We start from the raw sequence: 13,530 nt of genomic DNA on the forward strand, positions 1-13,530 counted from the left end.
TTGTTATAATATTCAATAAATAATAACTAATCATGATTCACACATGAATGTGTAATATTTGCAAAAGATACATATCTAAAATTAATTAATTTTATTACCTGGTAAAACCGCCTGTGTGAGTGCCACCTGACCAAAAAAGAAGTCAACCTCCATTATCTTTCTCAGCAAGTCGTCGGTCACTTCTTCAACTGGAACCCGGCAGGATATGCCTGCATTGTTCACCAACACGTCGATGTGTCCATACATGTCCAATGCCTGCCGCACCAGTCCTGGTGCATTTGGCATGTTTGATAAATCAAGAACCAACACCCTGCAGATCAAACAATACATTATATTTATTAAAATCAAATTTATTTATTACGTATAGATAGAAATGAAAACAGAACAAACGGTAAAAATTAGTCGCTATGCAATAGACTCAGATATCTAGATATTGACAAACATAAATTTTACATCAGTCTGTCTGTACGTCTGTGTGTCTGTCTGTCTTTCTGCCTGCCTGTCTGTCTCTCTGTACATCTGTGTCTCTTTGAGTCTGTACGGTTGTCTGTCTGTCTGACAGTACATTTGTCTGTTTGTCTGTGCGTCTGTCTGTCTTTGTGTCTGTGTGCCTGTTTGTCTCTCTGTGTGTATGTTTGTCTATCTGTCTGTCTGATTGTCTGTCTGCTTGCCTGCCTGCCTGTCTGTTTGTCTGTCTTCTTTCACTATTGAACACAAAAGCAATATTTTACAAGAACACTGTAGCTAAAACTGCTAAGCTAGATGTTCATCTATCGAGACATACAGATCGAATACTACTAAAATTCTAATGAATGCTGTTCTGTCTGTCTGAACTAATTTATATATTACATGTAAACAGAAATGTAGACACACTTCACATTGTGTCCATTGTTCATTGACTTTTGGATGTCCTCAAGTTGTTCTTTGTTTCTAGATGAAATAATGAGTCGAGCTCCCTGTTCAGACATCATCCTTGCCAAAGCTTCACCAACTACACAAAATTTGATTTGTTTACATTGCAACAATATAAGAGGCATGTAGTCTGCATTCAATGGAACATATTCAACCATCAATAAATAACCTGTTTACAACATTTACGTATATCAGTGTAATGTGTGTACACGTGTGTGTGTGTGTGTGTGTGTGTGTGTGTGTGTGTGTGTGTGTGTGTGTGTGTGTGTGTGTGTGTGTGTGTGTGTGTGTGTGTGTGTGTGTGTGTGTTTCAGTGTGTATGTAGAATATGGCACACACAATGTGAATTAGTAATACAGCTGCACAAAGTGTGTGTGAGTATGGCATTTCTCCAAGTGATGGCAGCGCCAGATCCAGGAATTTTTGAAAGAGGGGGTTCACCGTTAGCAGTTATTTATAGCATTACTAATTTCCTCTTTTCCAATAAAATTATATAAAAATTTAAACCAAGCCTATTAGAAAAGAGAGGGGTTGAAACCCCCTTAACCCCATCTGTGGATCAGGGCCTTGATGGACATGCATTCAGAGTTAATTGTCCCAATTTACACAAACTCTATTTAGGCCTCTAGAGCTTCTAAACCCTCCTCAATTAGTCTTGTGCGCTACTAGTAATCTATTTTAATGGAAAGTTACGTGAGCTCGATCTTGCCTTCTTGTGTGTGAGCAAAGAGTACGTAATATGCGTGAGACTCAAGCAAATTGCATTGGCAACTCTGGATATACTTCTGTGTATCAGTGTCAATTCTATGCAATCAGAGCCAATAGATCTAGAGTCTTTAAACTGCTCTACTATCTCATTGGAAGGATAAGACTCGATCTCCACAAAATAAGATTTGCTGTTTCCCTAGCGAGTCCTCACAATCGATCATTATACGTCAAATTCAAACATGCATTATAGTTTGTGTATGTCATTCACTAGAACTTACTGCCTGATGATGCTCCAGTAATCCAGACGACTTTATCCTTGAAGTGAAGTCTGTTTGGTGTTGGCTTCATGAGAAGGCTTATGTCTGCATCAGCCTTAATGAACTTCCACAGCAAGTAAGAGAGTAATATCGCAAAAGCAGAGAGCAACAGGGGGATCAAGACAGCCATTACAGAGGAATTTATAGGGTCTGGCTACGCGAGACTATGTAGTACCCGGACAATCACACATAGACACGTGTGTGTGTGTGTGTGTGTGTGTGTGTGTGTGTGTGTGTGTGTGTGTGTGTGTGTGTGTGTGTGTGTGTGTGTGTGTGTGTGTGTGTGTAATCTACTTCTAGTGCACGTTTACAAGATATCAATTTCATGTAGTGTACATATGCCAATTGTCTCCAGCGTTTACGTGTTATACGGGAACCGGACACGACAGCGCGAGAGGGTCTGGTACGAGGCTATACACACACACACACACACACACACACACACACACACACACACACACACACACACACACACACACACACACACACACACACACACACACACGCACGCACGCACGCACGCACACACACACACACACACACACACACACACACACACACACACACAACCACTCACTCATCCACCCACCCACTCACCCACCCACTCACCCATCCACTCACCCATCCACCCATCCACTCACCCATCCACCCATCCACCCACCCACCCACACACACACACACACACACACACACACACACACACACACACACACACACACACACACACACACACACCTTAGAATATCGATGTGACGTATATATATATATATATATATATACACACACACACACACACACACACACACACACACACACACACACACACACACACACACACACACACACATATATATACATATTACCGTAGAGTGTATTACTGTCTTTCTATAAAAATATAAACGTTCCACACTTGTGTAGAAAAAGTTTTGAACTACTGGTTTTCTGTTTGCTATGTTGTACATACATGCAGACTGGAATATAAGGCAAAATTTAGAGTCAGACATCGTGCTCTAGCAAAAGAGGTTGACCCAATATTCTACATTTTGGGAATTCATTCTTATTTGATTTCTGTGTTTATTTCCTATCAAAATCAAAACATACAATTTGGCTTGTTTGCTGTTGTCTTGTTGCATGGTTGTCGTGGTGGTTACAATTCATTGAACTAAATTTTCGTTAAATTTTAGTTAAAGTAAGTAAAGTAATGACATGAACTGATCAAGAGACGAGCAAGCCAATTATCGAGAGCATGCTGTTCAACAAAGAACGTAGGCAGACGGCAAGTAGTCCTCCCACTGTTTGTCCTATTCGACTGCGGCCAGTCCAATAAATGGTGCTTGGGGCAGAAAAATAAACGTCATCTGACACTCACGCATCTGGTGCTCATCAACTCTTAGATCTTGCCTGCTTCTGTCAGTTGACTGGACTTTGGAGTTGCTCATTGATTCTCTACATGTAAGATCCATGTAATAACTGTTACAACTTTACCAGTCATGTAGGAATGTCCGATCACAGCAAAATTGTAGTCGGTCATGAACACCAGTTGGTCGATCAATGACCGATAACCGACCGTCATATTTCACACCGATGCATATACTGTATGTATGTATGATAATTCGGCCTAATTCACATTTAGTGACAAGCTCTGGTGACAAGCCTTATAAATAACTCATAAGCAAATTTGCGACCCTCCGAAATATGGGTATTACAGTTATCTGTTGACAGTGACACGAGCTCTCAATTGCATGTGTACCAAATCAATCATTAGAAATCGTAAATTATCAATTAGTCAATAGTGACAGTTGTGGTGCCATGACTGACTGTTGTAGATCAGATTTCAGACGACTTCGTGTTGCCTTCACGTGCTTCTCCCTTATCATCCATTTCAGCAAAGTTGGAGCATATTGTGAAGCATACATAATGAATATATTAGGCTGTGTGCATATCCAAGCCTACACAAACCCATAAGACACAACCGTAGAATATCGATGTAGAGATATGAGCAATCAAATCAAATTAAGGTCTAAAGACTTCGCAACTACACTCACACACACACACACACACACACACACACACACACACACACACACACACACACACAGACAGACACAGACACAGACACAGACACAGACACAGACACAGACACAGACACACACACAGACACACACACAGACACACACACACACACACACACACACACACACAGACACACACAGACACACACAGACACACACACACACACACACACACACACACACACACACACACACACAGACACACACACAGACACACACACACACACACACACACACACACACACACACACACAGAGACACACACACACACACACACACACACACACACACACACACACACACACACACACACACACAGACACACAGACACACAGACACACACACACACACACACACACACACACACACATACACACACAGACACACACACATACACACACACACACACACACACACACACACACACACACACACACACACACAGACACACACACAGACACACACACACACAGACACACAGACACACACACACACACACAGACACACACACACACAGACACACAGACACACAAGACACACAGACACACACACACACACACACACACACACACACACACACACACACACAGACACACACACACACACACACACACACACACACACACACACACACACACACACACAAGTTATGCACAATGCTCAACACTATTAGAAATACTAAATTTGATTTAATAAATAACAACATTAATATATTGCTAAATGCATCAGAATGCAAAAATGTTTAATATTACTTCTTTACCAATTTTCTCGAACGTCTCTACATGCACTTAATCAAAAGAATTATTGAGTTGTAAATTAAACAGTAACAGCAAACCTGTTATGTCCTATTTTAAAGTTAATATTAGATAAAATATACAATAAAAGCAACAATTTGAAGTTTCAGTGGGACATTCATTTTCTCCCTCACAAGTCATCAATGTAGCTGCAAAGACTGGTGCTGCTGCTCAAGCTGAAGAATTGGAGAAAGACTTTAATGTTTCATCCTATGCATGTGGTTGCTTGTTCTATCCTTGAGTCATATAGAGACTGGTCAGAATATAGTGTTGAACGGCTGAAGTCCATCGTGTAGAGGTCTATGATGTCTACACGTCAAAAGTTTCACCCCAGCTATTACTAACAACTGCCTGCAAAACTCTGGCAATAAAACTCTGGAAAGATAGCTGAACATCTAAATGTTTCGTCTGTAGCCAATGCTTGTAGTGGTGCTTTTCTATACTATAGCTACGTCCATAGGGTGACCATAAATAAATACATAAATACATAAAAATATATACAAATAAATAAATAAATAAATAAATACAGAAATAAATATATACCATAAAAGTTGATTTAAATTTATATAATGAAAATTAGGTTTTTTAATTTAAATCAAATATATATATATAGATATCATTGACCAACGTTCAATATAAATTTAATTTTTAAGTAAAATTTTGGTTAATTCTAAAGCCTAGCTAAGTATGAAAATTAATAGGTAGGTAGCCCACAAAACATTGTAATTGTTGATTTTGAATACGTAGTAGAGTACTATGTTTAGGAGCAATAGTGGGCATAGACACTTAGTCATTATGGGTGCAGTTATTATTAAAATTAGTGGCCGTTGCGCAAAACTCCTGGCTAGAACGATAATTCTGTCTTTCTATTCATCTGTCTGTCTGTATATCTGCCTGTCACTCATCGACTTCGTTTGTATGTCCATTCATCTGTCTATCTGTCTGTACGTCAGTCTGTCCATTGGTCTGTTTGTCTGTCCCTAAGTGAACAGTAAACTAGAGATGCAGACTGTACGTACTGGCGTAATACATGCCAATTGCAACTTAGTGGTATGTACAGTTGATACACCCTGATCGCTTTCTTAGGTCATTTTGTCTACTGCATGTATGCAGCTACAACATCATTTTCCAATCGTTCACACCACAACTTACACACAAAAATTTTGGCTACTTTCATGATATAGAATTTCAATTACATAATCGGACGTCACCTCTTTCACATTAGATGCCATTGCCTTGATAATTAGCTCAGCACATCTCTCAACTTTCATCCCAGTAGAAATTGTGTTGTCTGTCTGTCCAAATGCCCTTCCATCAGCAAGAAGAGCATTCTTACTGAGATTTGTACTGACAGGACCAGGCATTATGCTACACACAGAAATGCCATTCCCAACCATCTAAAAGTAAACGTAATTGCTATACTATTTTCATCATAACTCTTCATTGTTTCCATTCTCTGTTTCTGCATTAGTGTTGGTTAATTACTTCACAACAATTTGTCATGACAATATGTCAATGGCTAAAGTTTATTTGTTTTTTAATTGTTGTTGTTGTTGTATGTGAGTTTGTGTGTGTGTGTGTGTGTGTGTGTGTGTGTGTGTGTGTGTGAGTGTGTGTGTACTTGTGAGCCTTGGTGTCCAGTCGCAGATCTGCACCATATTCAGTGCACTTGGATGAGCTCCAGCTAGATTACAGCGCTGGCGCTAAAGCCTCCAAGTAGAGCATGGAGGCCCTGTCTCTAGAGGCAGGGAGAGATCTCCACAGCTGACCTTAAGGTCAACGTTGAATGACGTACAGGGTGTGACACTTGTCTATTGTGTGTGTGTGTGTGTGTGTGTGTGTGTGTGTGTGTGTGTGTGTGTGTGTGTGTGTGTGTGTGTGTGTGTGTGTGTGTGTGTGTGTGTGTGTGTAAATGTTGCCTGATTAAAACGGAGGTATATGAAGCATGGACTAAGGTTCAAGCTGCGTGAGTGAACAGACATGTATTTTGATACTGTTAGTAGTTCCATACATTCCTATACCTCCATCTTAATCAGACATGGCACTTAATTAATTAGTCCCAGCAACATATTTCTGAACACATACATCAAGTCTCAGAGCAGACATATATCCATTCATGGCATGTTTAGCTGCTGTAAGCGGCGCCCTCAATGGAAAATCCAACTTTGCAAGAATAGACACAATGCTCACAATCTGGCCACACCTACGTTCCATCATTCCTATATAACACAAATATATCAATCACTATAAACAAATCATTTCTAGCTATTCCTTATATAAATTATTTGCCAATTTATAGTAGTCACTCTATTAGTAAAGTAATGATCATGCAACCTCACCTGGTAAAACAGCCTGGGTAAGTGCAATCTGTCCAAAGAAGTCAACCTCCATCACAGTCCTTAACAACTCGCCTGTCATCTCTTCGACTGGAACACGACAAGAGATGCCTGCACTGTTAACCAGCACATCAATGTGTCCATACATGCCCCATGCCTGCTTGACCACGTCCGTAGGATTTTCAAGTTTCGATAAATCAACTGCCAAAACCCTGTAAATCAAGAATTTAATGGTTGCATAACAAAATTAAAAAATATTTAAAAATTACGAAGAAAAAAATTAAAATAATTAATTACCAATATCAATTAATAATAATTTTTATTCCTCCTCTTTGTCGTTATTTCAAAATTCAATTTATTAATTAAATATATTAATTAATATTGGTAATTAACTGACTTAACATTGCAGTCATTGTTCAATGACATCTGAACATTTTCTAGCTTTTCTCTGTTTCTTGATGAAATAATGAGTCGAGCTCCTTGCCTAGCAAGTATCTTAGCCACACCCTCACCAACTGAACAAAAAAGTGTAAATTGTAAGAGTTTTGAATAGTAATCCTAGTTGCTTGGTTCTTCAGTTTATTGTCTTAGTAACAATTAAAAAACTCAAGAAGCTACTGCCTGAAGATGCACCCGTAATCCACACAACTTTGTCTTTGAAGTGATCTCTCTTTGGTTTTGGCTTCAAGAGGAGACTAATGTCTGCATTAGCCTTACTGAACTTCCAAAAACGTAGAGCAACACTGTCACACCAACGAGCATCAAAGATAAAGCGACGAAAGCCATAAAGAAGCATACATATAGTGTTGGTCTAACTATTACATACGGGAAGCGGACACGATGGCGATGGGGGGGTCAGTGGTACGAGGCCGTCCAGAAACGACGCAACGATTCGGAATGTCGATAAGAATACCCTGACAGCTACGGTAGCAAAACTTTCAACCAGAGAAAACACTCCAACTTTAGATAAGAGATGTACACACAACAACAATCTCTTTACTAACTAGACAATGTAAGAGATGACGTCAAAAAGCTATAAGAAAAAGTTAGGCAAGATTTCGATATCATATATTAAATAGTTATTTAATGAGCAAAAAATATTAAAACTTAATTAATTAAATTTAGAAACTAGACTACTATTAGAAAATCTTAAAATTTACAATTTTGGTGAAGGTGTGTGTATATAGCAAAGATACTATTTGGGCATATTCATGTAGTTCGACTTATTGCATTTCATCACAGTGGTAGGTAGATCGAGGGTTTTATTGAGGGATGGCGCAGTGATAACTTCTACGTATGACGTCACTATGAATCAATAAAATTTACGAAACTTGTCCGTTTTCATTAATAAAAACCGGATTTGAATCACGTGCATTTTAACACATCGACATTGCTGGTAGACTTCGGATTCAAGAAACAGCAACAAATCGAGGCTTGGACAAGCCAAATTGAAGCACAAAGTAAACAACAGCCTGAACTAAAACCTCAAATATATATTGTCTTAATTAGGCATGTGCATGCTCTTTCATGCACTACTCATTGATTGAAAGCCATTCTACGCACTCGATCGTCACAAGCCAATCATAAGCACCAGCAGAATCTGAACTATGAGAGCCTGAACAGTCAGAGTATGACTCAGGTTAAGGCTGAAAAGGATTTGCCAGTCTAGATAATAGCCCTCTGAACGTTTATTTAGCTTTTGTCTGTTTCTTGATGAAATAATGAGTCGAGCTCCTTGCCTAGCAAGTATCTTAGCCACACCCTCACCAACTGTAAAAAGAAAGTGTAAATTCTAAGAGTTTTATACAGTGATCCTAGTTGCTTGGTTCTTCACTTTATTGTCTTAGTAACAATTAGAAAACTCAAGTACGTGATCTACTGACTGAAGATGCACCGGTAATCCACACAACTTTGTCTTTGAAGTGATCTCTCTTTGGTGTTGGCTTCAAGAGGAGACTAATGTCTGCATCAGCCTTACTGAACTTCCAAAAAACGTAGAGCAACACTGTCACACCAACGAGCAGCAAAGATAACGCGATAAAAGCCATAAAGAAGCATACATACAGAGTGTTGGTCTACTACATACGGGAGCTGGGCAGGATGGCGCTAAAGAGAGTCAGTAGTACGAGGCTATTTAGGATCTACACATGATAAAAAGTAATGCACGACTAATGCGCCCATTTTGTAACGCAACGATGCGGAATGTCGATAGTAATGCCCTGACCGCTATGTTAGCAAAACTTTCAACTAGAGAAAACAATCCAAATTTAGATAAAAGATGCACACACAGCAACAAACAACTTACTAACTAAACAATGTAATTCATAAAGTCAAAATAAAGTTTTAAGAAAAACTTAAGCATATTTTTAATATCCTGTTTTGCTTTAATATTAATTTATTAAATAATTAATTAATTAACAAAACATTAAAAAGTTAATTAATTAAATTTAGCAGCCATACTACTATTAGAAAATATTGAAATGTACAATATTGGTAAAGATGCGTAGTAAAGATACTATTTGGGCACAGGGATGTAGTTCGAGTCATTATATTTCATCACAGTGGCAGATCCAGGAGTTGACTTAGGGGTGGTGTAGTGATAATTTGTACGTAAAACGTCACTATATATCAACTAAATTTGTGAAAATTGAGCGTTTTCAGTATTAAAGATGAAACAACAACATTTGCCACACTTGCCTGTCTATGTAACATACTATGTGGTACAGCTTCAAAGAGGCAACGACTTGAAGTACCTGGGGATGAAGATGGAGATGAAATGACAGGTAGCCAACTAGAAATGCTTCACCAGAGCATCCAAAAAGTGTCTCTAAAAGTAAAGGTCAGAGAATGTCTGAGTCATCAAACTTGCATCTAGCTTACAAATCATTGATTGAATGCATGACTTTTAGGTGGTTGTAAAATACAAGTCTGGAATGAGAGTATACAACAGTGCTTCTCCAAGAAGAAAGCAGGCAGTAAAGAGATGTGTTCGCGGAAATTTGTTCTCGGTGAATTTTGCCACGACTTCTGCAGAGGCATGCAACACAGCCATTACGTCACTAAAGAAGTTAATCAGATTAGGAAACTTGGCAAGAGAAGTGTATTCATGGAGAGTGAAGCTGTTTTGCACTTTTCGTGAGATAGAATTTGGTAGAGCTGAAAAATATACTCCCACATTGTTGCATGTGATTAGCATCTTAGTGTCCAAAAGTGCTGAGAGGTGCAAGCCCCTTGTTTGCTTCATTGCATCAATGACCTTGAAACAGCGGTACCAGCAGTTTTCTTTAATCCGTCCAGGATCCGTTTATGTAACTCTGTCTGTTAGGAGGTATGACCTCTTCAAAGTTAATTGCACGGGAAGAAGGCGGTCTGAAACCAGTCTCTGAGGATGACAATCTGGGAATGACGAAGGCGGGGAGAGACTGGCTCGCATTGATGTGGAAAATTGTTTACTTGAAGATGACACTGGAAGGTAAATAGATGACTGTACAGTTTGTGTGTGTGTGTGTGTGTGTGTGTGTGTGTGTGTGTGTGTGTGTGTGTGTGTGTTTGTGTGTGTGTGTGTGTTATATGCATGTGTTAGGTTAAAATTATTTTAGTTTGTATGTGATTGCATGTGTGTAGAGAAGTCATTCAATCTCAATTGACTGGATTTAAGATTGTGGGTGATAATATTGACAAAATCGTTAGACCATCCAATCAAAGAGTTGACCATCAAACTCGTTCTTATCACTATTTTCATTCCTTTGCGGTCTTGGACAGAATTGATCTGAGCATTTCATCAAATAGAGCTACTGACACATTCAATGTAACCATTGATGATTTCTTACTAAATAGCCGTGGCATCATGCAGCTGGAAGAGACTTTGAAGTACTTCTTTCCAGGTACTTAAGCAATTTATTGTGAGCTGTTTACCGATTAATTAATACTAAGCTATACCACTATGGCAGAGTTTATGTGAGACGAATCCCAGACTTTGAACACCAAGCAGCTGATGTAGTGTGGCACATTCCATGCAAGAATCAAAAGGAGATGTCAAGTAAATCGAAGATGGTGAATATACTTTTGCATGGTTTTCTGTATAGCCAGGGCTCCAGCTGAGTATTTGTCTTTGTATTTAATTAATTTAGGTGCCATTGGGAGTGCTTCTCCACAATGAAATTTACCTGCCAGAAATGTGCGAGATACTAGTACTTGGTTCGCTACAAGAATATGTCCCCTCTCGTGTAGTGAACAGTACTCTTGACGTGGGAGACAAGTCACTGTGCTTGAAAAATGTCGATTTCTTGCCTATTTTCATGGGAGGCGATCAACTTACAGTAGCCAGGGCTAGAGGAGCCAAGTCTCTAAGAAGTAGCCATGACAATGCAAAAAATCGATTGGAGGGATTGCTGCCTGTTGTTGAAGATTGGCATGCTCACCTCACCTTGGGAAGGGTATATTATTGGTGTTGATAGTAACCTATAGGGTTAGCTATATATATAGTATTAGCTTACTTTCTATATTTGTGCAGGATATATAGAAGCACTTATATTGGGACGATTCTAGCCGAGACAAAGGCACTTTGTACCATCTAAAACATGTGCTAAATAAGACCAGCGTGCATAAAGATCCTGGTAAAGACCTCAAGGCTGTTGAGGATTTTTTTACCCTTGTATGGGAAGTTCATGTGGTGTCAGCAGCACAGTCTGTAAAATCAACACAATGGGAAGAAGAGACCTTAGTACCCTTATGCAAAAAAGTCATTGATTCTTTTGTGTTGCTGTCATCCTTACTAGCACAGAGGCAAGGCACTGTAGCTATAGACTCGATCTACAAGTTGTAGTACAATGAAATATATTATTATTATTTATCTATTATACAGAAAACATTCTACTGCTTTCGATGCAGTCCATGTTTATGCACTTGACATCCTGAATCTTGGCCGCATCTACAAGTTTTTTTTGACGCAGTCAAAGAGGGGATGGCGATAGAGTGATACGATACTGGAAAGTGCTCATGGTGCTATCTAGAGAAACCAGTAAACTAAATTATAGCAAGGAGGCATTTCTGCTAATCCTCCAACTTTACCCATTATCTGAAAGAGCAGCCAAAGAAGTAAAATGGAGCCGGTTTGTAAATAGAAGAGGCCAAATGGGATGCAACATACCTTGCGATTTGGCGATGGAACACTTAAACAGACGGCTGAAGGGTATCATCCGTAATATGGGAGCTAATGTTGTCCCTTCAGCATTAGCTCGTGCAGCAAAATCAATAGGTAGTGTAGACTGTGTGTGCGACTTGTTCGAACAGTCGGTTATAGCTCAGCAGACATCTAACAAACACCATCGCTCAAGACAGGAAAAACTTTCAGCTATTGCTGGAAATATTAAATGAAAAAAAATATTCAAGGAAGAGATTGGAAGGCATCACAGCCGCTTTCGATACTCATGCACCCTTCTGGAGCAAAGCAGGAAAGAAACTCTTTGCACATGGCTACAGAAGTTGCTGCAAGAGCACATTGGTTTCGTACCTGAGGATGACGATGATGATGATGATGATGATGATGACGATGACGATGACGATGACGATGACGACGACGACGACGACGACGACGACGACGACGGTGATGGTGATGGTGATGATGATGTAGATGTAGATTTTAATAACACCGAGTGAAACTAAAGTATTATTGTTATTATGTGCTATGCATTGTAAGCATGAAACCCTAGACCAGCTATACATGGACTACCATATATGTATATCTACGAATTAATACATGATGATCATGCAGTATACGCATGCAGTGTTGATCGCTACGTAAAGGTTACTCGGGGCCAGACAGATATCATATAATGTAAGTAGTAGAGACTTGCGTGTTCCACAGATTGACATGCAGTGTCAGAAGTGAAGTCTGCAACCCATGCTGCTTCCGTTCTTAAAACTTGGTTTAGATCATGTTCATTTTAACACATCCGCATTGCTAGTAGACTTCAGTGACGGATTCAAGAAACAGCTAGAGATCGAGGCTTGGACAAGACAAATTGAGGCACAAAGTAAGTAGTAACTAAAACCTCAAACAACTGTTTGTCTTACTTAGCCATGTACATGCTCTTTCATTCACTACTCCTTGATTAAGAGCCATGCTACGCACTCGATCGTCACAAGCCAATCATAAGCACCATCAGAAGCTGAACTGTGAGAGCGTGAAGTGTCAGACTCTGACTCAGGTGAGTGCTGGAAAGGATTTTCCAGTTTATGTAGTAGCCCTCTAGTCAGACAAAAGAAGACCAAGCGATGATCATTTATTCATGATCGCTTATCCATGATATACTAGCCTACAATCTTACAACTAGAATAATCGTACCAAGTTCCCATCAAAATCGAAGAATTCCTGATTTTACTGATCCGG

General features: G+C 39.4%; 2 protein-coding genes across 2 annotated transcripts in view; both read right to left on the reverse strand.

Annotated features, from left to right (window-relative positions):
* The window catches only part of LOC134176448 (dehydrogenase/reductase SDR family member 7-like), a 3,477-nt gene extending 1,410 nt beyond the window's left edge, over window positions 1-2,067 (reverse strand). Inside the window, exons 1-3 of the mRNA XM_062643118.1 lie at window positions 1,899-2,067; window positions 874-991; window positions 99-310 (exon numbers count right to left, since the gene is read on the reverse strand). Of these exons, the coding sequence (XP_062499102.1) occupies window positions 99-310; window positions 874-991; window positions 1,899-2,067 (499 nt within the window). The remainder of the gene's footprint in view (window positions 1-98; window positions 311-873; window positions 992-1,898) is intronic.
* Window positions 2,068-3,715: 1,648 nt separating this feature from the next.
* Window positions 3,716-9,187, reverse strand: LOC134176449 (dehydrogenase/reductase SDR family member 7-like). The gene is made up of 6 exons (XM_062643119.1): window positions 9,019-9,187; window positions 7,537-7,654; window positions 7,143-7,351; window positions 6,889-7,022; window positions 6,015-6,200; window positions 3,716-3,886 (listed from the first exon to the last, which is right to left on the reverse strand). The coding sequence occupies exons 1-6, from the start codon at window positions 9,185-9,187 to the stop codon at window positions 3,716-3,718; spliced, it is 987 nt and encodes a 328-aa protein (XP_062499103.1).
* Between the last annotated feature and the right edge of the window lie 4,343 nt (window positions 9,188-13,530).

The sequence above is a fragment of the Corticium candelabrum genome, chromosome 2 (assembly GCF_963422355.1).
Source record: "Corticium candelabrum chromosome 2, ooCorCand1.1, whole genome shotgun sequence".
NCBI classification, from domain to species: Eukaryota; Metazoa; Porifera; class Homoscleromorpha; order Homosclerophorida; family Plakinidae; genus Corticium; species Corticium candelabrum.